Genomic DNA, 26,161 nt, shown 5'->3' on the forward strand with positions numbered 1-26,161 from the left:
GGCGAGGACTTGGGGGCACTCGGGGCGGCCTTGGTGGAGACGCGATTCTCAGGTTCAGATCTGGCTTCCCTGCTCTGTGCCTCCGGCCAGACCCCCGCCTTCAGAGTGTCTGCGTTTCCTCACCTGCCGGGCAGGGAGCCACGCCTGTGATCTTTTCTGGGGGGAAGGATCTTTTCTTACTGTCTGAGTTTGAACATGCGAAGGTAATGCAAGCTTATTATTAAGATGTAAGCAAAACCAGGATATGGAGTTAAAAAAATACAAGTCCTGCTTTACCATATAGCCTCATCCCCACCCAATTCCACTCCCTGCCTTGGAGGTAACCTGTTAAATCTGGTGACTATCAGCTTTTTAACCACACTGGGTGGATAAAATTTTTCTCAGCACCTGACATTCTCAGGGGCAAGGCCAGGAAGTCCAGTAGATTCTGGAGCCGGGCTGCCTTAGTTTGAATCTCACCTCTGGCACCTATGAGCTGGGTAATTTTTGCAATTATTTTGGTAATAATTTTGGGGTAATTTTGGGCAAGTACCTCTGTGTCCATCAGTCTCCTCATCTGTAAAATGCTGGTGACACTAGTAATTGTAATACGCTTAGAGCAGTACCCAGTACTTAGCAAGTGCTCAAAAATGACTTAACTCCACTGCTGTGATTATTACCTCTTAACTGATACTAACGATGCATCACTTCCTAGCCCTTTAACATCTTGACTTGGTGTGGTTGGGACGCCCCAGAATCACTAGCCTTCTTTCACGGTCTCTTGATCCCCATACTCGTTATCCGTGCCTTTGTTTCTTTGTTTTTGTTTTCATCAGTGCCACAGAGTTATCTAAATTCTCGTGCTATTTCAGTAATAGCATCATCAAATCTCAGAACAGTGTTTGGGCCAGAGTTTGTTTCCTCACTGCGATCGTGATCCTGTTCCCAAACATTAACGTGAGCTTTAAGCATTTTTAATCGGTTCACCTTCTAGCTCCTTGCGTGCCCCGTGAGACCTGAGGACACACAAGCCCACCTTCCAGGGATGTGCTGCTCTGTTTCCTTTTGTCATCTGCCTGTTTTCTGCTCCAGTAATTCACTCAGTTCTAGAGGAGTTGCAGCCCCCGAAATGGAGGGGAGGATGCCTCTTGCTTCCATCTGTAGCATTTAAACTGCCTTTGGGTGGAGTTGGAGTCTCCCCAATGCCTCCAAACCCGGGGACTCACGGCCCCCTTCCCTGCTGCCTGGCGCCAGCTGCCGAGGTGCAGAACTGGGGGACACGCCTCCCCTTTGTGGCGCCGCGTGGTCGGCAGCGCCCTGCACACCCATTGAGTGTGTGTCTGCTGCAGGGGCCTGGTGCCAGTCCCCCACAGCCCTGGTTGCTCCCCTCTGCTCTCCTTGCAGACTGCAGCCAGCCCCTGGATGCGGTCCTCCTCCTGGATGGCTCCTCCAGCTTTCCAGCTTCTTACTTTGACGAAATGAAGAGTTTTGCCAAGGCTTTCATCTCAAGAGCCAATATAGGTGAGTGAGGCGCCCGAAGGGGCGCTTTCAGGGGCTCTTCCTCATTCAAAGTGTGACTTCCGTGCTTCCTCTCCTGTCAGGCCCTCAGCTCACCCAGGTGTCGGTGCTGCAGTATGGAAGAATCACCACCATCGACGTGCCGTGGACTGTGCCCCTGGAGAAAACCCACTTACTGAGCCTCGTGGACCACATGCAGCAGGAGGGAGGCCCCAGCCAAATCGGTAACGCGCTGGCGGGCTGGGGTGCAGGGGCGACGTCTGGCCCCAGTTCTTGGCATAAGTGACTGGTTAACCCCGGCCGGCCCCTTGGCTCCCTGGCCTTAGTTTTCTTCCCTGTAAACCAAGGGCCAAGGTGCTCTTCCCGATCTCACTTGTGTGTGAGACTCTCTGAGTCTCTGAGTTACTCCGTTTCGATGACCTAAGGCTCCCCCTGGAGACAGGATGCTCAGCCGGCCTCACACCCACCTTCCCCGCATGAGGACTGACTGTGTGGCCCGTTCTCTCTTCCAGGGAACGCGTTGGGCTTTGCGGTGCGCTATGTCACATCCCAAGTCCACGGTGCCAGGCCTGAAGCCTCGAAGGCGGTGGTCATCCTGGTCATGGGCACTTCCACGGACTCAGTGGATGCGGCCGCCGCTGCCGCCAGATCCAACCGTAAGTGTCGGGGGTGCAGTCCTGTGCCCGCAAACTGCTAGCGGGTTCAGAGTGGGCGACGGTTACTTTCCGACGTCCTGGCTGATTTTGAATACTTAATACCCACATGGGGCCTGGTTTCAAGCAGCGGGAAATTGCCCAATCCCTGTGTTATTTGGAAACCAAGCAGTAATAAATGTGTGTTTATCCTTCATGTGTCTGCATGCTTTCAACTGTAACTTTATTTTTATAAATGTATTTTATTTATTTATTTATTTATGGCTGCGTTGGGTCTTCGTTGCTGTGCGCGGGCTTTCTCTAGTTGCGGCGAGCGGGGGCTACTCTTCGTTGCAGTGCTCGGGCTTCTCGCTGCAGTGGCTTTTCTTGTTGCAGAGCACGGGCTCTAGGCACGTGGGCTTCAGTAGTTGTGACATGCAGGCTCAGTAGTTGTGGCTCGAGGGCTCTAGAGTGCAGGCTCAGTGTTTGTGGCGCGTGGGCTTCGTTGCTCCGCGGCATGTGGGATCTTCCCGGACCAGGGATCAAACCCGTGTCCCCTGCATTGGCTGGTGGATTCTTAACCACTGCACCACCAGGGAAGACCTTGACTGTAACTTTTAACTTCTCCAAATATTCCCTCTGCGTTCAGGCCTGGGTCATACCTCCGCACCTGTGGTGTCCTTAGCCTCTCTCCATTCTGAGGCTAGAGTGATACATTTTGGGGCTTTGAGAGCCATCGGAGACCTTCCTGTATTCTGAGCCCCTGTCCAGTACCAGCCTAAGGGGCTTGGGGGTGCAGGATGGACAGGAGACCAAGGCTGCTGCTTTAGGAAGGGGATGGATGCAGGTGTGCCGGAGCCTCGGTGCCTTATGAGAGCTTGTGCTGTGAACAGCAACAGCACGTGAGCCGGGGCAGGCAGTGTCGTGCTGGCGGGGGGCTGGGTGAGTGGGATGACATGACATGACACCTTCCCGTGCCCCCTGGAGCGTGGCTCATCTTTCAAAACCCCGCTCTGTCTTTCCTCTGATGTCTTCCCGAGAGTTATCCACTCCCTTTTTTGTACCATTGGAACTACTCAAAATGTGCAAACCACATTGTTTTTATGTTATATATCTGTTTCTTGCACAAACTAGGGATTCTTTGAAGGCATGGGCAAAATCTTGCTTAGTTTTGTATCGTCTGTGCATGATGCACAAAACAGGTGGCCATTTAACGTTTGTTAAATGAATGAATGTGACCTATTGATGAAACCTATTATTTTAGGGAAAAGGACCCTGAAAGGATGTACGTTGGGGTGACACAACCAGCTTAGAAAAGCTGAAAAGCTGCTAGCAGAAAATCAGCTCTAATCTTAAGCAAACTGCTAATACCTAGAACTTTCTGGAGAACTAATTGGGGTAATTTTATGATGGAGACTTTTCTCCTTTGGTATCAAGAATCCAAAGAAAGACTTTCATCGAGAAAGGAAGCAGCTGTGGTCTGGAGGAAACAGACATGATCCAGGGCACATCACTGAACCATTCAAAGGCTGTTTCTCACCTGTAGACGCACGTACATCGGGCTAAGCCCTGTGACTGACATTTTCTCTTCTCTTCTTACACTCACCTCCTGGGTGGTCTCATTCTGTGTCATTCGTCTAGATACATTTATGCACGATTGACTTAAGAATTCCTATCTCCAGTCTGGATTAGGAATTAGAACATCTCCACCTAGATGTTCTAACAGGCAACTCAGCGTAAACTGAATTACTGACTCTCACATCCAAATCTCCTCTTCTTACAGTCTTTCCCATCTTAGAAAAATGGCAGTTCCATCCTTCCAGTTGCTCAGGTCAAAAGCCTCAGCGTCCGTAATTCCTCTTTTTCTCTAGTACGTCCATCCAATCCATCAACAGACTATAGTTCCGTCTTCAAAATACACTGAGGATGCCACCACGCCATATCACATGCATACCACCTCCACCACTGTCTCCTAGTTCAAGCCCCCATCATCTCTCACCTGGATAACTGTAATAGCTTTCTCCCTGGAGCAGCTTTCTATCTGCTTCCATCCTTGCCCCCTGAAGTTCATAATCAGCAGAGCAGCTGCAGTGACCCTTTAAACATTGAAGTCAGCTTACGCATGTCACTCCTCTGCTCTCAAGTCTCGGCTGGCTCCCATTTCATTCAGAGAACATGTTTAGTCCTTCCCGTGGCCTCTGAAGCTCTGCATGATCTGTGTCCCTCTCCCGCTTTCTCTGCTCCGGCCTCCCTGGACTATGCAGCCAATTTTCTGCCCCAGGGCCTTTGCGCTCACTGTCTCTGTGCTCGGGATGTCCTCTTGGCTCCTCCTGTCCTTCATCTTTTCACCGCACACATCTCCAACCATCCTGTATGAAACAATAACCCTCACCCCTACCCTTGTAACTCTTATCCTCCTTACCCCATTTTGTTTTTTCCTAAGCACTTATCCAGGTCTGAAATACTCGATATTTACTTACTTGTGTGTGTGTTGTCTGTCTCTCCCCAGTGTAAGCTCCATGAGGTCAGGACTTGATCTGCTTGGTTTACAGTATCCTCACTGCTTAGAATAGTACCTGACACAGAGCAGGAGCTCACTAACGTTTGTTGATTGACTGAATGCCCTCCTCACAGGGTCGGTGTGAGTGGCCAGTTTGGAAAACATGGGGCTCTGTGCACACGCTGGGTGTAGCTTCAGGCCAGCGCATTTTGAGCCCACCTGACCAAAGGCTGACACAGACCCTTTCCTGCTCCTCTGTCGCCCTAGGAGTGGTGGTGTTCCCCATTGGGATTGGAGACGGGTATGACTTGGCCCAGCTGAGGATCTTGGCGGGCCCAGGGGCCAGCTCCAACGTGGTGCAGCTCCAGCGGATCGAAGACCTCCCCACCGTGGTCGCCCTGGGCAATTCCTTCCTCCACAAGCTGTGCTCTGGTGAGTCTTGGCATGTTTTTCTTATCCCCCTCAAAACAGAAGCAAAAGCAGCCAAACCCATCTGGAGACTCAAAGGTTCTCATATACAAGATTTGGCCTTGAAGTAAGTTTGTTTTATAGGCCGGGACCTGTAAGTGGAAGGTCGTAAGGCAAACCTCCAAGGGGTTACCAGAAAGTTCTCTGTGTATAGACCTCCTTCCATCCTTACTGTCCATGCTAACTTGAGCACAGGGCTCTTGGTCAAAGAAATGGAAGACAGAGGCAGGGAACTCCAACATCCTTAGATCATGGACCTCTTCCCCATGCCCTGCACTCACCGTCAGCATGGGTATAAAGGGCTTTAGAAAAGCAACAGGGATTTACCGTATAGCACAAGGAATTACATCCAATATCTTGTAATAATCTATAATGGAAGATAATCTGAAAACAAAACCAGTCCCTTTGCTGCACACCTGAAACTAACACAATATTGTGAATCAACTATACATCAATAAAATACGAAACTGAAAAGATTAAAAAAAGAGAAATACAATAACAGAGAATATAACATCAAATTACCATAGTTTAAGTTGATTTAAGGTTAGAAACTTTTTATTTTTACCATACATGCTTTTTTTAAAACCTGGTTTTCTATATTTTCCTAATGTAATTAGCTGTGAGTCTAAACCTGCTACAGTTATTGACCTTTCTTGATAGATGATAGCTCTCCAGGCAGGAATCTTGATCTCTTTTAAGTTTTCAGCCTCTTGCTGCATTTTCCTCCTCTCACTAGGCACTGATCTATATACAAAAGAGGACAAGGAGATATTGATTGTGGTTGTTGCCATATTATCACTGTTGTGTGTCACTGTAATGACTACTAACCACAAAGAACCACGGGATGACGTCCTCCTAATCTCCTGTACCTTCATCCTCACTGCTAAACCCACTCACATTCTTTTCAGAGTTAATCCAGCTTCAAGGACCAGCCAGGTAGCCGAGTGAATGGCTGGGAATTTCTGGATGGTGGGTGGGAACAGAGATCTTGCTTGTGTCTGTTTCAGGGTTCATCAGTGTTTGCATGGATGAGGACGGGAATGAGAGGAGGGTACGTTCATTTCCACTGACTTTGAAGGAAAGATCAGGAATGTATATTTGGTGCCCTCGTTCCCCTGGTGAACTTTTCCTCCTTTGGTCTGGGTCCAATTCTCCCTCTTACCATTATAATCTTTTTTTTTTTTTTTTAATTTTGGTTGTGGTTGGGGTGGATCCACCTGTAAATCCTATATTCTGTATCCTGTCTCCTTGCCATTTAGGCCCAAGGCCTAGTCTCTATGTTTTCCAAGGGGGTCAGTTGCCTGGTGGTTGTTGAAGTGCCTCATTCCATTCCCTGCCTGAACCTGGTTCTTTCTCTGCAGCCCGGGGACATCTGGACCTTGCCGGATCGGTGCCACACGGTGACCTGCCTGCCAGATGGCCAGACCTTGCTGAATAGTCACCGGGTCAACTGTGACCAGCAGTTGCGGCCTTCCTGCCCCAACAGCCAGTCCCCGATCAGGGTGGAAGAGGCCTGTGGCTGCCGCTGGACCTGCCCCTGTGAGTCCTCTGCTTCTCCAGCTTGGATGGTGTTCAAGGGGCAGTGCTTTTCTCTTGGCTGTGCAGAGAGGTAGACCAGAAGCCCGTTTCCCCCTCCACCCATGTTCCCTCCCTCTCATGACCTCAGGATGTGTTTCCATTCAGTCCCAGGGCTCCCTGTTCCCTTCCTGTGCCTTTTGGAGGGCACTCCCCCAGATAATGCATAACCAGAGGAAGAATTGATTTTCTGAGGTCAGGGCTCAGCTTGGCTGTTGACGAGTCACCCTTAGGGGGTCTAGGCAGTGCAGGTACAACAGTGAGAGAGAAGCCCCCAGGAAGCTCCCCCATCATACCTGTAGGTGTTTGAGCATTGGATTCAGGGTGTACCATCACGGTGGCCTGGTTTAATAGGAGGACGTAGTCACCTCCATCACGTGCAGACCTGTGGGGAGCATTCATCTGTGGGGTGGGCTAGCCCTCTGTTTCACGGTTGGGAGAAATGTTTGCTTATGGCAATCCCTGCTCAGCAGTGGATGGATCGAGTTGATTATGATGAACAGACACAACTTGTGGGCTGAAATCAAAACTGTATCTTGTATCTCACCCTCCCTTTAGAATTTATTGAGTGGAATAAATTTCCTTTTTGCCTGGATGAGAACTCTTACCAGACCTCATATTATTTCTGTTTATTTATAAAGAGTTCTATGGTTGCTTTAAGTTGTAAAACACGGTCTCAATTTGGTAATTAGATGCCCACTCGCAGGTAATAATCAAGACTTTGAACTTGAGTTAGAGTTGAAACACCTCCTTAATCCCTGTGTGGGCTCCTGGCCTCTGGGAAAGGGGTGTAGTCAGCCTCCCTCCAGCTTGGAGCCCAGAGAGGGAGGAGCTGGAAGTGGCTTCTCAAAGTTCTTATATGACTGGTGCTTCTGTGAGAGGCCCTGCACTCACTGGCCTGGCAGGTGTTTAAGGCAGCTGCTTTTTCTTACCGGCTCTCAGGAGTGGTCCTTTGATATCAGTTGCATATTCTATATTCTTTCGCTGTCTGCTGCTTCACCCTGCCATCCTTCTGGGTTTTTTGTTTTGTTTTGTTATTTTTTTGTTTGTTTATTTATTTGTTTGTTTTTGCATCCAACCTCTCATAGGCTCTCTTTCTCTCTCTCTCTTTTGACGTCCTCCTTACTGTGTAGCAGAAGTTCTCTTAGGATCACTTTTTTTTTTTCTGTTTTTGCGGTACGCGGGCCTCTCACTGTTGCGGCCTCTCCCGTTGCCGGAGCACAGGCTCTGGACGCGCAGGCTCAGCGGCCATGGCTCACGGGCCCAGCCGCTCCGCGGCATGTGGGATCTTCCTGGACCGGGGCACGAACCCGTGTCCCCTGCATCGGCAGGCGGACTCTCAACTACCGCGCCACGAGGGAAGCCCAGGATCACTTTTAGAACAACCCTGGGCCATCATTCCTCTGTAGACCCTACACCGAATACACGTAAAGTAGTTTCAGAACTGCTAACCGATACCTTTATGAAAAACAAATCTACTAACTAGAGTACACATTTGTGCACAATTCTTTCTGTCTTTAGCCTTTGGGTATATAGTAAGTTTTTCCCCAAAGTTATTTAGGCTGGTTTCCCTCCTCCCTGCTGTGTGCTTACGTTATTCATTACCTACATTATTCTTTTAATTGTATCTGTTTGTATTCCATTTTGAATTTTCCTTACTGCCATCCTAGCTGATTCTCTTTGTTTTCCGTATGTGAAGCATTAACATGGTTTTCAATGTCAGAAGTCTATGGAAAGATGTACTCGCAAGTCTCCCTGTCAGTCCAAAGAGAGCAGAGGAGATAGGAGAGGAAGTCTGGGCAGGTCATATCCATCCTTTGCTCTCTCCGTCCAGGTGTCTGCACTGGCAGCTCTACTCGGCACATCGTGACCTTTGATGGACAGAATTTCAAGCTGACTGGCAACTGCTCATATGTCTTATTTCACAACAAGGAGCAAGACCTGGAGGTACTGCTCCATAATGACGCCTGCAGCGCCAGGGCAAGGCAGGCCTGCATGAAGTCCATCGAGGTGAAACATAACGGTGTCTCGGTTGAGCTCCGCAGCAACATGGAGGTAGGAGGTGCTTTCTGTGAGTCCTGTAGCGTGGCAGCGGCAGACCCTTGGGGAAGCCACATGGACCCGGTGGCAGCCGGTTTTAGCTGGTGCCCCTGTTGGGGACTCGGCCTCCTACCCTGTGAGCAGAGTGCCACCTTTGTAGGAGGGGCTCATTGCTATCGCCCTTGTGGTGTAATTTCATGTTGTTTTGGGTCCAGATTTGGAGGAAAGGGTCCATTTTTGATAGCATTACATTGTGATGAATGTAGTGCCAGTTTCTGGCACTGGCAGAAGAATGGGGGTGACACCAGGCTGTTTGCCCAGCAGGCATTATGTGCCCTGTACCCAGGGCCTGCGAACCTCCCAAAGGAAAATATGTAGGGCCTATGAAAATATTCTGGGCCCAAACAAAATGTGTGGACCCAAGATTCAAAAAGAAAACTGCAAAACTGATAAAAAATAAATGTTTGATTAAATGTTTACAAGAGGTTGCTTTATGCCAACTTCTTTACACGTTCATTTAGAAATCGTAAATATCTCATTTCGTGAAAGCAGCTTATGGGTTAGATGTTCTCCTCTTGCAAGAATTCTTGAACGTGCACAGTGATTGCTGAAAAATCACAGCTTGTCATATGTTATATGAGTAGCTCATAGACAAAAATATAAAAATCAAAAGGATAAAAAGCGGGCTTCCCTGGTGGCGCAGTGGTTGAGAGTCCGCCTGCCGATGCAGGGGACACGGGTTTGTGCCCCGGTCCGGGAAGATCCCACATGCCGTGGAGCGGCTGGGCCCGTGAGCCACGGCCGCTGAGCCTGCGTGTCCGGAGCCTGTGCTCCGCAAGAGGCCACAATGGTGAGGAGAGGCCACAACAGTGAGAGGCCCGTGTACCGCAAAAAAAAAAAAAAAAAAAAAAAAAAAGGATAAAAAGCCTTCTAAAATTTTTACAGCAAAAATTATATTCATTGTGGGATGTGAGTATATTTTAATAGGTTTGATAAGATATATTGTGGGGCCTCCGAAGAGCTAGTCAATCAAATCAAATCAAATGCTTAAAGTAGTCCTATTAGATGCTCCTGGAGGTAGGGCACTGACCAGTTGGCAAGTAAGCAACTTCCCCAGCTTTTCTTGAGGAGTCATCTTCCCTGTAGAGTGACTCAAGTTTCCTCTTAATCCCTGGGCTTTTGGGTTCCAGATGCATGGCTGTCTGTTCAGTGTTATAAGAGTCCACTCTTTTGCCAAGCTCTGCAAGGCTCCTTTGTCTTCGAAGAGCTGCTGGCAAATGTCCGGGTTTGTGGATAACAGTGGACTTGAGTGGGGTGAATGTGTAGGAACTGTCAGGAACTTTGGAAAGTGGCTAAGAGTGAAACCCTAGGAGTCCTTGTTGCCGTGACTACTGATGGGTGGTTTTCTTCTTTGGGCAGGTGGTGGTGAATGGGAGGCTGGTCTCTGCCCCTTACGTGGGTGGGGACATGGAGGTCAGTGTCTATGGTGCCATTATGTATGAGGTCAGACTCAACCATCTGGGCCACATCCTCACCTTCACCCCACAAAACAACGAGTTCCAGCTGCAGCTGAGCCCCAAGACCTTTGCCTCAAAGATGTACGGTCTCTGTGGTAAGAATATCTTCTAACTCTTCTCCCTGACATAAGCCCTCCTCGCTCTATCCTCAGGGCCCTTGGCCACTGCTATTTCTGGGCCCAGTAGTAAGGTTCAGACGCTGGCGGTGATGGAGAATGGCCCGGTCTCCGGCATCAAGGGGTTGGCACCCTGGGCTCCTAACCATGTCTTTCCTTGCCTCTCTAGGCATCTGTGATGAGAATGGGGCCAATGACTTCATGCTGAGGGATGGCACAGTCACCTCAGACTGGAAGACGCTGGTCCAGGAGTGGACGGTGCAGAAGCCAGGGCAGACATGCCTGCTGGGTCCCGAGGAGCCATGTCCCATCTCCAGGGGCTCCCACTGCCAGGTCCTCCTCTCGGCACTGTTTGCAGAGTGCCACGCGGTCCTTGCCCCGGACACATTTCACGCCATCTGCCAGCAGGACAGTTGCCACCAGGAGCAAGTGTGTGAGGCCATTGCCTCTTATGCCCACCTCTGTCGGACCAAGGGGGTGTGTGTCGACTGGAGGACCCCCGATTTCTGTGGTGAGTCTCCTTAGGCACCCCCAAACGCTGTGAAGACCAACGAGTGGGGGACCTGCTCAGCCTCTCTGGGCCTCACATTCTTTTTCTAGGCAACGAAGATCAAAACCTCTGGATTTCCTGTTTCCTAGGATTCCATTCAGGATCAAATAAGATGGTAGACGTATAAGTAATTTGAACATAGAATTTCTATGTAATGAATTTCTATGTAAATGAAAGCATGGTCCTTTCTGGCGGTAGTTCTGCAGTTCATACAAATGTGATTTTAATGTATTAGACACATCCAGGCAACAGCAAAGTACAGACTAAGCAGTCACCTTGAATTGGGAATTGCACCAAGCTTTAGCAAAGGCTCACAGAGCAGCCCATGCCTGAACAGGATTTTGAAGCGTGAGTGGAATTTTGCCATTTGAATACCAAGAAGCTTATTCATTACAAACACCACAGGATTGCTAGTGTAGACACCTCCCAAGGTCAGCTTCCTTACTTGGACTTGGCATGTATTTAATATTTAACATGTCAGGGACACCAAAATGAATCAGACATGGCTCCTGCTCTCAGGGGGTGTTGGAGTGATAAGAACACTGAACTTCAGCATCCTCAGTGTCTTATGTAATCCCTCACCGCTTTTTTTTTTTTTTTTTTTTTGAGGGAACTCAATGTGTACAGGCATCTCAGAGTCTCCGAGTTTATTATTATAATGCTGTCACAGCTTTAACTGGGGCTGGAGGACTTGGGCATCCTAGCCCCAGCTCAGCTGGTCATCAGCTATTTCCTTAGTCTTTCTGGACCTCAGTTTCTGCATCTTGGAATGAGATAGTTGGTCTAGATAACCCCCAGGTGTCTTTGGGGCTCTGGTTTTCCGAGTGCCCATGGATGACACAGTCTCCTTTCAACCTACCTGCAGATTAAGGGGAAAATGTTAGTTTCTGAGTTACCGATCACACCTTCTCTGCTTATTAATTTGTCTACTTCCAGGCAATTTGTCGTGCATTTATAGGAAGGTCTTTGGTGCTCGAAATCCTTGGAAACCTTCTCTACCACCTGCCTTGGCACCGTGAAAATGTGAGGAAGGGGTTGAGCAGGACCAGAGTGGGAGAAGTGGATCACTTTGTAGCTTTTCTCCCAGGGCAGCCTTCCATAGCTGTGGACTCCTTATTTAAGTTTAAGAGAATTTTCGAAGCATTAAATATATGTGTATTCAAAGAAAAGAACCATAGAACTTCCTAAGGATACACAGGTTCACATCGTCAGTTGGGATTAAATTTGGCTACAAGTAAGAGAGAAGTAAAATTCTGTGTCACACAGCTGATCAGAGGGAGGCAGTCCCAGCTCTTTCTGGGTCCCGAAGTGGATTCTAGTTCTTTGATCCGTCCTCAGTTGGGTGTGCTTTTTCCTCACGGTTTAAGATGGAGCTCTGGCCATCACATCCAGGTTCCAAGTGGTGGGATGAGGGGAAGGAAGGAAAAGGGCCAGAGACGCAGCTGTCTTTCAAAAAATGATTCTTAGAAACTGCTGTTAAGAGTCTACCCTTGCTCTTACAGGTCATTGGTCAGAATGTAATCACATGACTGCACTTAGTTGCAAGGGAGGTTGGGAAATGTAGTCTTTATTCCGAGTGGTCACGTGCCTGGCTTGAAGGTCTATTTCTATGAAAGATGGAGAGAATGAAAAATTGGTGGAAATTAGCAGTTTCTGCCCCAGCAAGTTTGTCAGGTGATCAACTGTCTTGAAGCTGAACCACTTCCCTCTGGTTGGTGCAGACCCTTGAGGGTGACCCCCTTCTCTGTCTGCAGCTGTGCCGTGCCCGCCATCCCTGGTCTACAACCACTGTGAGCGCGGCTGCCCCCGCCAATGTGAGGGCAACTCGAGCTCCTGTGGGGACCATCCCTCAGAAGGCTGCTTCTGCCCCCTGCACCAAGTGCTGCTGGAAGGCAGCTGTGTCCCCGAGGAGGCCTGCACCCAGTGCGTCAGTGACGATGGGATCCGGCACCAGGTAGGAACCCTGGCCTCTCGCCCCCACCCCCATGGGGCCAGTAGGGGGAAGTGTTCACCCGTGATTGGCCCCTTCTAACCTTGGCTGCAGGGCTCTGCTCTCCAGGGGGGTCCCTGAGGGATGGGAAGACAGTACGGCATAATGGCTTTGGAGTCAGACACATCTTGGTTCAAAACCCGGATCTGTCATGGGTTAGCTGTGTGATCAAACACCAGAGTGTAACAGCACATTACTACCATTACTATATTTATCATATCCATTTTAGTAGAATGCTAGGAACCCAGGAGGGAATGGGGAAAGAATATTTTATATGGTGATGTCTACCGTTATTAAGATACATTAGGTACCTTACATTGTACTAAGCACTATATATTCATTATTTCAACGTTTTTCAAAGGTGTGTTTAGCAGGCAAGGTATTGACAGTTACCTGTGGTCCAGAGGTTTTAAAAAACACCGGCTAAGCAAGTTAGACAGGTTTCTTTATTGCAGGATTCTTTAGAGCTTTTGATATGCTAATGTACCTTGCAAGTTTTTGCTTCTCAGACTTATTAGACTATAGAATTGTGTGTGTGTGTGTGTGTGTGTGTGTGTGTGTGTGTGTGTGTGTGTGTGTAGCATCCCCTCTCCTAAATACTCACAAAACACCTATGAGAAAATGAAGGCTTAGAGAGCTTGGTACCTTGCCCATGGATGCAGTTCGGAGCAGATGGGGTTGGGAGTTGGAGTTAGTATTTGAAGCTCTGTCTGATTCCAAAGAACTTTTGCTCTTTTCGATACATGAAGTTTCCCTTTTGCTAGGTCCCCTTTGGGCTGATTTTCTTGGAAGTCAGTGAGTCATCAAGTCATCAGTTCTCTTAGCCTTTTAGGAATCATTATTTTGAAAGGCTATTTATTTACCAAACTCCCTCATCTTGGACTCAGATGGCAGTCATATCTCTTCAAAGTTGCCAATGTGTGTATTGTAGTACCTGGGGCGGTGTGTGTCTGTGGACCTGTGAGTGTGGGCAGTGGTCCTGCCTTTCAAACTGGCAGCGATACCACAGAGCCTGGTAGAGGGGGAGCACATTTGGCTTCTAGCAAAGGAGGATGTGTTCTGTGATCATGGGCTGCACTCAAGACCTAACATCTCCATCATCACCAAGGAAGACCTTCATCACTAAGTGGACCAGGTCAGGTGACTTAACACTGTATTTAATCAGAACTGGGAGAACACATGGTGAAGCTAGCTAACCAGCTGGAGAATGATGAGAACAGTCCAGGATTACACTATTCTGTCCCTGCCATCAGAAGCTAGGAAATGGACCATTTCATTTGATTCTCTCCACAGCTCCATAAGGTAATTATTACATGTCCCTCTGACTGGGAAACTGAGGCTCAGATGACAAGAGGTGATTTAAAAAGACCCTATGCACTACACCACGTCACCCTATAGTGTCCAAGCCCTGCCATCAGTCTCACGGGAACTGTGAGCTAAACTCTGAGCTGACTGGGTGTCCATGTAAGCATGGCACCAATAAGGCGATTACCTGGATGGTCCCACTGGCTCTGTTCTGTTGCTGGGCTTTAGCCTAGTGGATCCCGTTTGTTCTCACAGTGTAATAGGTAAACCAGGAAAGAAGCCCAGTCGCACTCTACTGCCATATTTCAGCTGGCCAAGTTAAGTAACTGCCTGTACCATAATGTTCCCCAAAGAGTTGACAAAACCTTACATCGCTCTCCCTGACTTGCACAGCTCCTGGGCTCCCGCTGGGCGCAGATGACGTGTACCATTGCCCTGGGGTGCTGACACCCAGTGGTCATTTCAGGCTGGTTTTGCCCTTGGTGGCAAGGTGCTCTCAGAGGCAGTCAGAAATGGTCTCTGCCCCCTTCCCCCCTCCTCCTCTCTGACCCTTTCCCCTGCTTGCTGCCCCTTCAGTCCCACACACTGGAATATGCATCAGAGTTGTATGAAGAGGGCATCCACATAGTGCAGTATTTTGACATAGATACAGTCTGATAAATACATTTTAAAATCAAGCGACATAAAATTAGTTAATAAAAAAACTATGAAGGGAACACAGCCGTTTTTAGTTATTTCAGAAAATATAGTTTAAACGGATGAAGACAAATATCCAGCCAGTCCAGCGCTGACCTTCAGAGTAGAGAGGGAATAAAAATCTTATATGAAGAACATTTTCATTAAGTGAATTTTCTTGAAACTGAAAAATAAAGCCCAGAAAACTTTTCTTCGGGGAAATAATCCAGGGTAGAAATCTCTTGTGGTGATGTTGGAAGGGCAAACTATTTACCAGTTTCCATAGCTCTTGTTTATTTTACAAAATGCACTCTGCCTTTGTAGCCAGCTCTAAAGGGATCTGGGGCCATGCATGGGCTGCCCCGCCTTGCGCATACACCCCCCGCTGTGCTGGGCAATCGCTGCTTCAGCTCCACTGGGGATTGCCTGCATCACCCAGAAGGTCTGCTGAGCCTCGTCTCCTCTCTGTTCTGTAGCGGCTCAGCGCTGACATTTAATTTGCATCTTCCCTCAAATCCTGGCGGGGGTGGGCGGTGCCTGGTGACTTGCTTTGTACCTGTACCTGAGTACCTGCTTTGACCTTGGGCTCTGAAGGCTTCAGTTATCCCTTGCTGCATTCTCTGCAGGTCGTTCTCCAGTCATCTTTATTTAATCTTTAACTCCAGCCAGCTCGCTTACCTGTTCTGTCCCGGTAACAGTCCTGCATCAGGCCCTGGAACCTGGGGGCTGAGACAGGGCTGCCTGGAGTTGGCCTGTCCTGATGCAGGAGTGCCCTCTGCTGGCCGATTGGCTGCATAATGCGCCAGGTGTACTGCTGTAAGGCTGGCCGCGGGCACTTTTAGAAGCTTAGCCTTTGCCAGACAGGGCTCTTTTTCAGTGCCATAGATTCTGTGACCTGCCTCATTAAAGCTTCCTGGGAAAATGGAAATCCCTGGAAGAGGACGTTTAACACCTGCTTTTGGTCATCTATCGTGATGTTGCCAAGGAGAGTTGGAAAGCTGTATAATTCGTTCTTGAATTTTAGATGTCTGGAGTTCATTTTTAAAAAGAGAAAAAAAGGGACTTCCCTGGTGGCTCAGTGTAAAAGACTCTGCGCTCCCAATGCAGGGGGTCCGGGTTCGATTCCTGATCACGGAACTAGACCCCACGTGCATGCTGCAACTAAGAGTTCGCATGCCACAACTAAGGAGTTTGCATGCTGCAACTAAGACCCAGTGCAACCAAAAAAAAAAAAAAAAGAGAGAGAGAGAAAAGAAACCCCTGATATATAAATATACATCTCCATTCTTATCTCATCACTTTTGCCGTTTAAACGTCTAAATATAAATCCCTTGATTTATGGTTTTCTTGGCATCACCATCCGTGTAAAAGAGCAGGAAAGAGGCAGAGCAGAGAGAGACCTGGGGAGATGTGTGAGTTCCCCCGCCTTCCTCCGCTCTGCCCAGCCTCGCCTGTCCCTGTGCCCCTCCCTGGGTCTTCCCAGCCCCTTGGAGAAGTTGGAATAGTAGCCGCTGCAGCCTCTGTTCTGTTTCCCGGTCCTCGTCCCCCCCTTCTCCACCCACTCGCTGGCACCCGCTCAAGGCTTGTCCTTGTTGAACTTTCTTCCCTCTGAGGCGGGTCCTGCTTACAGAGCCTCAGAGCTGCACCCTGCCCGCCAGGTTAAGCACAGCCTCCTGCAGTGGCCACGTCCCCAGGGATGTGAGGCCTCTCTGGAGCCCACAGCCCTAGTGAACTCTTCTTTTGCACTCCTGACACTCTTTTTTTATTTTAAAAATCACCTTTATGGAGAGTTCACAGACAGTAAACAGCACCAAATATAAATGTACGATCTGATGAATTTTGACAAGTGCATTCACCTGTAAAAACCATCATCACGATGAAGATAATGAAATTTCCATCACCTGCAGAAGTTCCCTGATGCCCCTGTTTAATACACCCCCAGTCCCCACCTCCATCCCCAAGCAGCAACTGGTCTGCTTTCTGTCTCTATAGATCCATTTACATTTTCTGGAATTTTATGTAAATGGACTCATGCAGTATTACTCCATTTTTGCTTGGCTTCTTTTGCTTAACGTAATACTCTCGAGATCCATCCACACTGTACGTTCCATAGTTTGTTTTTATGGCTGAGTAGTATTCCGTGGTGTGGATGCATCAAAATTGAGTGATCTCATTCACCTTTTCACGGGCAAGTCCTATTTCCTCGGCTTGACCGTCAGCCATTCGAGGGCTGGGACAGTGGACCCAGTGCCTGGCACTCCCACAGCCCCTCAGTGGGCTGGCTGAGCCTGGCGGCTGTGGTTTGGAGAGAGAGCATGTGGTGTGCAGGGCCAGGACGCTGGGTCCAGACCCTGGCTGTGCCACCTGGTCGAGCTCCTGGTCTGTGCCTCAGTGTTCTCACTGGTCAGTGTAAGTAATGGTCATACTCACCTGCTAGGGTTACTAGAAGGAACATACGATGAGTCAGTGTAAAGCCTTTGGGGAAATATCTTGAACGTGTTTAATGCTACTTATTACCGGGAGGCAGCAGAACACAGTGATAATAAGTGGATTCTGGGTCCAGATCCCATCTCTGCACTGCGACGGTGTGACCCCGAGCAAGTGCCTCCGCTTTCTCCTTGGACAAGTGGGGATAACTAAGAATGTCCCGGTCATGGGGCTGCGGTGAGGATTAAATGAGGATTAAATGAGTAGTTTACGTAAAGCCCTTAAACCGTGCCACGTGCCACTTGCCCCTGAGATGTGGGCTGTTACATGGATGCAGCAGAAGGTGTCAAGGGAAGCATCCAAGGTTTAATCCCGCAGGAGGCCGGGCAGGCCGGGGAGGGGTTTACCCGGAGATGTCCCATCTCTCTCCCTTTCCGCGGCAGATGCTCATTGCGGACCACGGAAGCAGACGGAATAAGTAAGACCTTCTTGACCTGGGGACTTTTTAGCGCCCTTTGAGCTGCTGGATAAGGATGCGTTTATTCAGGGGTGACTTCACTGGGATTTCCCTTGACGGCCGAGCCCAAAGGGACCCAGTCCTGGCTCTGCAGTCCCATCTGTGCTCTTCACAGCCTCCTGCTTCTTGCACAGTCCTGGGAGGCAGGCTGGGGGGCCCTCCCCTTGCCTGGGAGGAAACCGGGCAGTGGCACGGAGGGTGAAGCCAACCGACGTAGGAGTTGGGGGGCTTCCTGACTCTGAAGCCCTTGTGCAGTGGGGATGCCTGCTGCCCTGGTGACCCTCACCTGGAAACTGCACCCTGGTCTGGAACGTCACCACCAGTGCCAACAATGTGAGCATTCTGAGAGTTCTGCTGTCCCCTCTTCAGCTCTTCCTGCCACATAGTCTTAAGTCCATTGCAGAAATGAGTGGCATCTTTCTCAAGCTGCAGCCCAGCTTCTCCTTTGGCCTGGGAAGTGGCCGGCGGGGTGACACAGGAGTCCTCATTTTCTCGCCTTGCTTTGTTTTAGCGTCACCATCAGAAGGGCTGTGATGAAAGCTCCATGTTTTCTGAGACCTGGGGCTTGCCCTTCCCCCGAGTGTACGAAGCAGTGTGGGTGCCCCAGGCACCCCAGGCCTCTCCAGCTCCCTCCTCCTCGGGGTCCTCAGCATCTGTCAGCTTGTCTTGATTCATCTGCGCAGCTCTGACCCAGGCGGGGCTTGGGCACTGGGTGTCCCCCAGGGAGACCGAGCCAGGGGTGGGGGGACCCAACTTCCATGAACTCCTGGGCCCTCTCTGAACCTCGTTCTCCCTCAGCTTCTGGAAACGTGGGTCCCAGACCACCAGCCCTGCCAGATCTGCACGTGCCTCAGCGGGCGGAAGGTCAACTGCACGACACAGCCCTGCCCCACAGCCAGAGGTGAGGCACCTCCCTAAGGGCTCCCTTCAGGCCCCGAGGCCACCCTGTCTTCAGACCTGGTGGACCAGATCCACACGTCGATTCCCCATGCCAGCCCCACCTTCCTTGCCTCGCTGGGCTGGGCTCCCCTTTCTGCATGGGAGTAGAGCTCTCGTGTGTGTGTGTGTGTGTGTGTGTGTGTGTGTGTGTGTGTGTGTGCGCGCGCGCGCGCGCCTGCCCTGCTGTCCCCTCCTTGGCCCTCAGCCTCGTTCTCCCGAGGGCGCATCTGAGGGGACAGCAGGACACACCGGGAGACTCATCCGTCAGCCGGCCTGGCCGGTTCCCGCGGCCGAGAGTCTGCAGTGGGCACCGCTGTGTCTCTTTCTCTGACCTCTGTGGCCTCTTCTCCCCCAGCGCCTGCGTGCGGCCCGTGCGAGGTGGCCCGTCTCCGGCAGAGCACGCAGCAGTGCTGCCCCGAGTACGAGTGTGGTATGTGTTACCCGTGGCATTTCTTGGGGTCCAACCCCAGCCCCGCCCTGGGGAGAGGGGGCCAAGGTCGTGGTGCTGAAGGGGCTCGTGGTCAGGAGCAGGGTGTGGATTTTCCAAAACCTGGAAAGAGTAGCCTCTGGAAAATAGGATTTGTTTCTTAGAAAGATTCTGCTGTGACTTATTAAATTGAGTTTTGAAGGCATTAAAAAAGAATGGGGTGCAATGTTCACAGCAACATTATTTGCAACAGCCAAGATATGGAAGCAACCTAAGCGACCATCAACAGATGAGTGGATAGGGAATTCCCTGGTGGTCCAGTGGTTAAGACTCCATGCTTCCACTGTGGGGGGCACAGGTTCGATCCCTTGTTGGGGAACTAAGATCCCGAGTGCCGCGTGGCATGGCCAAAAAATAGGAAAAAAACCCCACAAAAGAGATGAATGGATAAAGAAGATGTGGTACATACATGCAATGGAATACTACTCAGGCATGAAAAGGAATAAGATTTTGCCACTTGCAGCGACATGGATGGACTTGGAGGGTATTATGCTTAGTGAAATAAGTCAGAGAAAGGCAAATGCTGTATGATATCACTTATATGTGGAATCTGAAAATACAACAAACTGGTGAATATAACAAAAAAGAAACAGACTCACAGATATAGAGGACAAACTAGTGGTTACCAGTAGGGAGAGGGAAGGGGGGAGGGGCAAGATAGGGGCAGGGGAGTAAGAGGTACAAACTACTGTGTATAAAATAAATAAGCTACAAGGGTATATTGTACAGCACAGGGAATATAGCCAATATTTTATAACAACTATAAACGGAGTATAACCTTTAAAAATTGTGAATTGCTGTGCTGTACACCTGAAACACGTAATATTGTTATCAACCATACCTCAAAAATGAAAGAATGGTGTAATCACTGGTGGGGGAGGTGCAAGGGATTTACTGCAGAGCCAGTTATGCCAGAGTGACTGTAGAAAAGGCCACACGTGGGCACCTTGACTTCAACACGTTATTCGTCAAAGGGTTTCATTATAGGCCTGCAACCTGCATCGTGAATAATGGGCTGAATAACGGTATAATTAAATGAATCCGGAGCTGATGGAATTCTGAGTAACACGGCAGGAAGTCTCTAGTGCTTTGTCCCCGTCCTGTCGCAGGCGTTTATTAATTGTACAGATGAAGACATAAAGCACAGGCTTGTGAAGTTTGAGGCGATGAAACCTTTGAGGGAGAGCAGATAGATCAAGACAGTCTGAGGATCTAAAAAAGAAATCATCTGAGACATTGCTTTAGGCTGATGAAATTTATCAGGGATAAAGAGAAGGCTTATGTGGCGGGGTGGGAGTGAGGGGCGAATCTGACTGGAGAACAATTTAGTAAAAATAGGTCTTAGGATGTTAACAGTGGAGGGAACTGGGGGTCATTTAGTTCAAAGCCCTCATTTTATGGACATTTTGAAGCTTCTCCAACGTGCCAGGCACTTTGCCTTCATTATTTCAAGACATCAATAGACCGACCCTGTGAGGTAGACTGCCCACCTTACAGAAGATGATCCTGAGGTCTAGAGGGTTCAAGTGATTGGCCGAGATCTGGAGTCCCTGCAGATGACAAGAGTAATCAACATGAGTTTGTCCTATGGCTTGTATCTATCTATCTGTCTATCTACCTTCCTATCTGACTACTGTTCTATTATCTATTTACTATCTATCTATCTACCTATCATCTTTCTATCTATTATCTATCTACTGTCCATCTATCTATCTATCGATCTATCATCTGTGTATCTATCATCTATCTATTATCTATCTATCTATTTTCCGATCTACCTATGTATCTATATGTGTATCTATGATCTATCTATTTATCTATCGTCTATCTGTCTGTCTATCTATCATCACCTCCCCCCGCCCCCTCCCTGTCCGTGTATCTCCATCTCTATCTCCATCTCTTCCCCTATCTTTTCATCTTCCTGTATCTTTTCCTCTATCTCCATCTCTAGCTCTGCCTTCATCTCATCATCATCACATATGTGAAACAGTGAAGGTCTGCGTGAGTAGGAATGTAGTGTAGGGAGCTACTCACTAGCACAAGAGTGGCCTCGCTGAATTCTGAGTGCACGTCTCTCTCTGGGCCCTCAGTGTGCGACCTGGTGAGCTGTGACCTGCCCCCGGTGCCTCACTGTGAAGGTGGCCTCCAGCCTACACTGACCAACCCTGGCGAGTGCAGACCCAACTTCACCTGCTGTAAGTTCTCCCTCCGTGGGTGAGGACGGGCGGTGCGGTTACTGTCCCCTGGTCTGGGGAGGCATCCTGTATTCTAGGGAGCTGAGTCTGGGCTTGGGGCGTGTCTAGAACAGAGGGGTCAAGGTCACGCGTGGACTGAATCCCCTAAGACTCCTCCCAGCCGAGGCTACGATGGGGAACGGGGTGTGGACACGGCTGCAGGCATCCCCCTTTTGGGCTTATGAGGTGGGATTTGGGCCTGAGATGAAGAAGCCTCCAGATCTAATCTTTACTCTCTCCCACCCTCCCATAGGCCATGGAGGGGAAGGAATGTACCTTTGGTTTGTTCAAATCACTGGATCTTATTCCCAAATAAATTTATAGATTTTTCTTCCTCTGTATGCTTATGTATTTAATTTCTAAATACTACAATTTAAGCATAGGGCTGGACTAAAGACAGTTTCTGGACATGTCAAGAAGCTGAATTCTGTATTTAGTTACTGAGAATACCCACCTTAAGTCACTACCCATTTCTCATCCTGTTGACTGAGAATCTCACTCGAGTTCTGAGATGAAAGCCCTCGAGTGTGGGAGAACACATTGTATCTGCAGAAAGCTGGGGACAGGCAAAGGCATGGGATGGGATTTGGCAGTGATAAAAGGGCATTGTGGATTTGACAAGATTGCTGTCATTTTTCATTCATCATTGTTGGAGGACCTAAAACTGTAGGTCATTTATTATTCCAGGTACTGAGGTTGGGGATAGGATCTCATAAGCTACCAGCTTATAAAAATGCTAACCAGTACCTATGTGCCCAGGGCTCTCTGGGTCTTAGAGATTCTACGCCAGTCATCTCTGAGTATCTGCAGCTGGAGGGACCCCACCCCTTCCAGATGTGCCCGGGAAGGTGGGGGAGCCTATAGCATCCTTAGCTTCTCCATTCAAATAGCTTCACATTTCTCCTTTGGGTTAGTTTTCTTATTTTTCTGCAGACTAACCACTTTTTGGTATGATTGACTATCCCTCAGCTCCTGAGCTGGGCTCACGTGTGTTTCTGACTTAATATTCTGGGGCTAGAGTTCCCTGGGACCTTATATAGTAGCTGAATGCTTAGGAACCCAGGCTGAGTGCAGCGCTCAGTGTGGCAGGACCGGGGCATCACCTCGTGCTGCCCCTCAGCCTGCAGGAAGGAGGAATGCCCAAGGGGGTCCCTGCCCTCCTGTCCCCCGCACCGGACGCCAGTCCTTCAGAAGACCCAGTGCTGTGATGAGTATAAGTGTGTTTGCAACTGTACCAGCTCGGCGGTGACCTGCCCACTGGGGTACCTGGCCTCCACCGTCACCAATGACTGCGGCTGCACCACCACCACCTGCCTCCCTGATAAGGTAGGGGCTGCTCGGCTCCAGCTGGGGCAACGGCCAGACACATCCTCCTGTGGAAGACTTGCCTTCCTGCCCACACGAGTGCTGTGTGGCCCATTGAAGGGGCATCAGCATTCCATCTCAGCCTAAATCTAACTAGCTCAGGAGGTACTTACAGAGATGCTACCATGTTCTGAGCATGGCTGGGTGCCATAGATGATTTGAAACGCATGAATGATTCTAAAACCTAAATTACAAAACAAGATGCACTCCCAGAAATCTCACCTCTACCCTCACTTTCACTACCTCGTTCCTTCTCTCCCTTCGTAATTTATCATTTTCATTGGTGTACCCATCTATTTTTCTTTTTGAAAATATAAGCAAATTTTATAAATTTATGTTGCTTCTTATTTTTCACCAAAAGGGTAGCATATTATAAATGCTGTTTTGAATGTGAATTTTTTCATCTAACAATTTATAGTAGAATTATCCTCTGTCAGTATATGGAGATCTGCCTTACTCCTTTTCACAGCTTAGTAATCTATTGCAAGGATGCATCTTAGTTCAGTCATATCGATTCACAGTTGAGTGGCTTCAATCTTTTGCTATTACTAGTAATGCTGTAACAGCCTTGTGCATCTGTCATTTTGTATTTTTGCCAGAGTGTCTTTTGGGATAGATTCCTAGAAGTGGGATTCTGGGTGGTAACATTTTTTAGGGGGGCTTCTTAATCAAAGAACCAGGGGTCTCATTCACTGAGTTCATTGTACAAAAGCGGAAAGACTGAGCAGGTATGGGAAAATAGTTTAAAAAATGTGTACTGTTACTATGTGAATAAACGTGGAGACCTGTTTGTAGCTTCAGAGGACACACTTGGGATAATTTAAAACCTGCCTCTAAGCCTCATGATCCAAGAGTTTCTTTAGTACCTCATTCCTAGAAAATAAAGTCTGAGCGTTGTATATCACGTGCATCCCAGGCTTTACGATTCTAATTGTAACCAGCCGTTGGGATCTCATGTCCCACATTCCTTCCATAGCCTACAGTTCTTCCAAACAGGATCCCTTGTCTCTCAAACACATCTCACGCTCTGTCTTCTCTTGATACATTCCTTGTCATTGGTGGGCATCAAGGGAACACTCATTCATAACCCCTGCCCACCCTTCCCTCACCTTCAGCCACTCCTAATGGGACAGAGGGCTAAACGTGGGTGGGTTCCAAGTTCAAGGACATTACTGGGCCTGAGAATTAGGGTGCAGCTTTCCGTGTGACACAGGAAGGAGTTAAATGCAGTTAAGGCAGCAGTGATAGTGGGTCAAGGCGGCCAGTGTGTTATATCCCCACTTGAGGGCCTCAAAGGACTCAAAAGGAGCCACTCCCAGGGTGAACCTTCCTAAGGCAGGTGGGCAGGGGAGGGAAGAGGGCGAACTCTACAATGTAAGCATCCTTTCGCCTGGGCAGGTGGGCAGAGACTGCTGCTTTCATTTATTGCTGTAGTCTCAGCACCTAGAGTAGCTTCCAACATGCCATAGACGCTTACTCACCTCTTGTTTAGATGAACTGAGTCACTTCACTCTCGGAAACCTTGTGTCTACAGGTGTGTGTCCACCAAGGCACCATCTACCCCGTGGGCCAGTTCTGGGAGGAGGGCTGTGACGTGTGCACCTGCACGGACCTGGAGGATGCCGTGATGGGCCTGCGTGTGGCCCAGTGCTCTCAGAAGCCCTGTGGAGACAGCTGCGGGCCGGTAAGGGGGAGGAATAGGGGAGGGAAGTAGGGGAGGGGATCCCAGGGATAGGCAAGAAAGCCCCTTTAGGAACCTCTGGTTCAAGGCCAGAGGGGAGGGGCAAGGACGGGAGTGGGGCTAGGTGAAGGAAAGAAGCATGAGGAAAGGATTGCTGTCATCCTTCTGTGATCAGTTCTTGGCTGACAGGCGTGTCTGCTGTGCGGTCTTGAGTCCACAGGGCTGGGAAGTTGGGCTAAGCAGAGATGTGGATTAATTGCCTAGAAAACAGGGCTTGATTTTTTCCCCCTATCTATCTCTGCCCTTTTCAGACGTCTCCTTAGCCTACACCTAGTACAGACATATGTCCTGAATTTTCTGAGATGGTCCCCGTGTCAGTGTACTGTAGTGTTTCTACACAGGTTGGTGAGTTTTCAGACCAGGTTTATCATTTGGGGTCCAGAAGTTGAGCCATGTTTATAATTTGAGGTATAACTTGGGGGTTTGAAACCCCCAGTCCAGTTTGTAATTCTTCTTTTGGAGGCCTGCCCCTAAGGCCTCTGTGTGCTTGGGGAGCTTTATTCTTGCGCATTGAAGACTGAGCAGACTCTAGAAAAAGGGAACCACAGTCCGCGGGGGTATTGTGGGTTCAATTCTGTTTGCTGGTTTAATGCTATTATTGTTAGCGCAAGTTCATGTGCCCGATGCACCGTGAGGCCAAACGCAAATGTTGGAGTTTGGAGCAGAGAAAGGTTTATTGCAGGGCCATGCAAGGGGATGGGTGGCTCGTGCTCGAAAAAGCCCCCGAGCTCCCAGAAGGGTTTCAGCAAAGCCTTTTTAAAAGCCAGGTGAGGGAGCGGGGGTCGCAGGGTCTGTGATCAGCTCGTGCACAGTTCTCTAATTGGCTGATGGTGAGGTAACGGGGCGGTGTCACAGGGGTTAACATGATCAGTCCTTGGGCTCCAGGAGGCCGGGGGCTACGTTCTCAGTCATCCAGTAGTTAACATCTTCCGTTTGGTGGGGGGGTTTCGCATCTGCAAAACGGCTCAGGAAATGTGCATCAAATACTGTTACGTAGGTCCTTCAGAGAGGAGCTAAAGCAAAGGGTACAGGGGAGGCCTGTCCCAGGAAGGCCCCATAGTGTCCTGCCCAGTTACATTACTATTATCACTGCATTATTATCAGTAGAAAATAATGATAGAGGAAGAGGAGGCAGGACAGGCGAGTGCACGCGTCTAGTGGCTGCTTTTGTAACCGCGGTGAAGAGCAGCCTCTTGGTGCTTCTTTTCGGAAGTGTGTGTGGTTTGGTGATGGAGGGGAGGGCCTGGGAGGGAATCCGGAGATGGGGGAGTCTGTTCAGTTCATCTGCGCTCTAGCTGCCTGGCTCATGCTGAGGAGGAGCAGGGCTGCCGGCCCCCTTGGGAGAGGATGATGCTGTGGTTCCAGGTGTGCCTTTGGGGAACACTAGGCTTTGGAAACCCATCGGTCTCCATCTCCTCCCACAGGCCATGGGAGGCAGTGGAAATAACTTGCTATCAAGTAAAGAGAGTGCTGTTTAGAGGTTGTTTTTATGAAATTGGCACCCAATATGTTTCGTGTTTTGGTAGGGAGTCTTGATTGCAAAGAATGGAATCCACTCAAGCTAGCTAAAATAAAAAGAGGGGGAG

General features: G+C 49.2%; 1 protein-coding gene across 1 annotated transcript in view; it reads left to right on the forward strand.

The window, feature by feature from the left end:
* VWF (von Willebrand factor) overlaps positions 1-26,161 on the forward strand; it is a 137,574-nt gene that overhangs the window by 90,596 nt on the left and 20,817 nt on the right. The window contains exons 28-42 of the mRNA XM_007469511.1: positions 1,384-1,500; positions 1,581-1,721; positions 2,010-2,153; positions 4,897-5,061; positions 6,105-6,148; positions 6,459-6,636; positions 8,507-8,727; positions 10,132-10,324; positions 10,515-10,856; positions 12,650-12,849; positions 18,608-18,710; positions 19,104-19,178; positions 21,326-21,430; positions 22,590-22,795; positions 24,369-24,518. Coding sequence (XP_007469573.1) covers positions 1,384-1,500; positions 1,581-1,721; positions 2,010-2,153; positions 4,897-5,061; positions 6,105-6,148; positions 6,459-6,636; positions 8,507-8,727; positions 10,132-10,324; positions 10,515-10,856; positions 12,650-12,849; positions 18,608-18,710; positions 19,104-19,178; positions 21,326-21,430; positions 22,590-22,795; positions 24,369-24,518 — 2,384 coding nt within the window. The remainder of the gene's footprint in view (positions 1-1,383; positions 1,501-1,580; positions 1,722-2,009; positions 2,154-4,896; positions 5,062-6,104; positions 6,149-6,458; positions 6,637-8,506; positions 8,728-10,131; positions 10,325-10,514; positions 10,857-12,649; positions 12,850-18,607; positions 18,711-19,103; positions 19,179-21,325; positions 21,431-22,589; positions 22,796-24,368; positions 24,519-26,161) is intronic.

Source organism: Lipotes vexillifer, unplaced genomic scaffold (assembly GCF_000442215.2).
Source record: "Lipotes vexillifer unplaced genomic scaffold, Lipotes_vexillifer_v1.1 scaffold395, whole genome shotgun sequence".
NCBI lineage: Eukaryota > Metazoa > Chordata > Mammalia > Artiodactyla > Lipotidae > Lipotes > Lipotes vexillifer.